The 662-nt window shown below is 50.0% G+C and overlaps 1 protein-coding gene across 1 annotated transcript; it reads right to left on the bottom strand.

The window, feature by feature from the left end:
- Positions 1-5: 5 nt before the first annotated feature.
- LOC109508856 (histone-lysine N-methyltransferase eggless-like) lies at positions 6-625 on the bottom strand. The gene is made up of 2 exons (XM_019858802.1): positions 395-625; positions 6-311 (listed from the first exon to the last, which is right to left on the bottom strand). Exons 1-2 carry the CDS (start codon positions 536-538, stop codon positions 207-209), a joined length of 249 nt encoding a protein of 82 aa, XP_019714361.1. The 5' UTR covers positions 539-625; the 3' UTR covers positions 6-206.
- Positions 626-662: the final 37 nt, after the last annotated feature.

Genomic DNA, 662 nt, shown 5'->3' with positions numbered 1-662 from the left:
ACTTGTCAGGGAAAAACTAAATCACTGAAAAGCGTTTTTTTAATGGTTGTTTAAATTGGAATCATAGCAATCCACCCAAGAAATGTGTACAATTCACAGGCGGGGAAATCCAATTATGTGCCCCCCCCCCCAAAACAAAACAAAAACCGTTTTCCAGAGAAATTTGAAGTCTTGTTCCAATGACGGACTTGTCAATGGAGCCCACATTACTGTTCACCTGCCTCAGCTTCTCTTCTCCTCAGTTCCAAGAACCTCGGCATATGCGACAGCCGAATGGAGCCACGGTGAATCCACTCTTTGTGCTGATTACACTGAAGGCATGACAACAGGAGCGCCGTGTCATCCAAGCCCATCGGGCAAAGGAGAAGAGGAGAGTCAAAAAGACGGCACCAACCTCAGAAGCCACCATGATCAAGCTGGAGTCCACCATCTCCACCTTGCACCTCAGCTGGACTCCGTTGAACTCCACCGAGGCGTTCTGACCGGGCTTGTACTGAGTCAAGTGAGGGTACGGCCAGTCCTTGATGTACTGCTTCATAAAACGCTTGTGAGTGTCGTCCTGAATGTCGTCCGTGGGGTCTGGCACTGAACGGGTGACAAAAGCGGCACGGGCATCAACACTTGGAAGCGTTCCGGTGCAACCCAAATGCGTGTGTGTGTGT

This window comes from Hippocampus comes, unplaced genomic scaffold, assembly GCF_001891065.2.
Source record: "Hippocampus comes isolate QL1 unplaced genomic scaffold, H_comes_QL1_v1.1 C16664498, whole genome shotgun sequence".
In the NCBI taxonomy this organism is placed as follows: Eukaryota; Metazoa; Chordata; class Actinopteri; order Syngnathiformes; family Syngnathidae; genus Hippocampus; species Hippocampus comes.
The sequence above is the reverse complement of the archived record's forward strand: the minus strand, read 5'-3'. Positions and strand labels throughout refer to the sequence as shown.

Coding starts and splice junctions, on each gene's coding strand:
- LOC109508856 (XM_019858802.1), bottom strand. CDS start 538: ATGAAGCAGTACATCAAGGACTGGCCGTACCCTCACTTGACTCAGTAC. Junction 312..394: donor TGATCATGGTGGCTTCTGAG/GTTGGTGCCGTC, acceptor TCATGCCTTCAG/TGTAATCAGCACAAAGAGTG.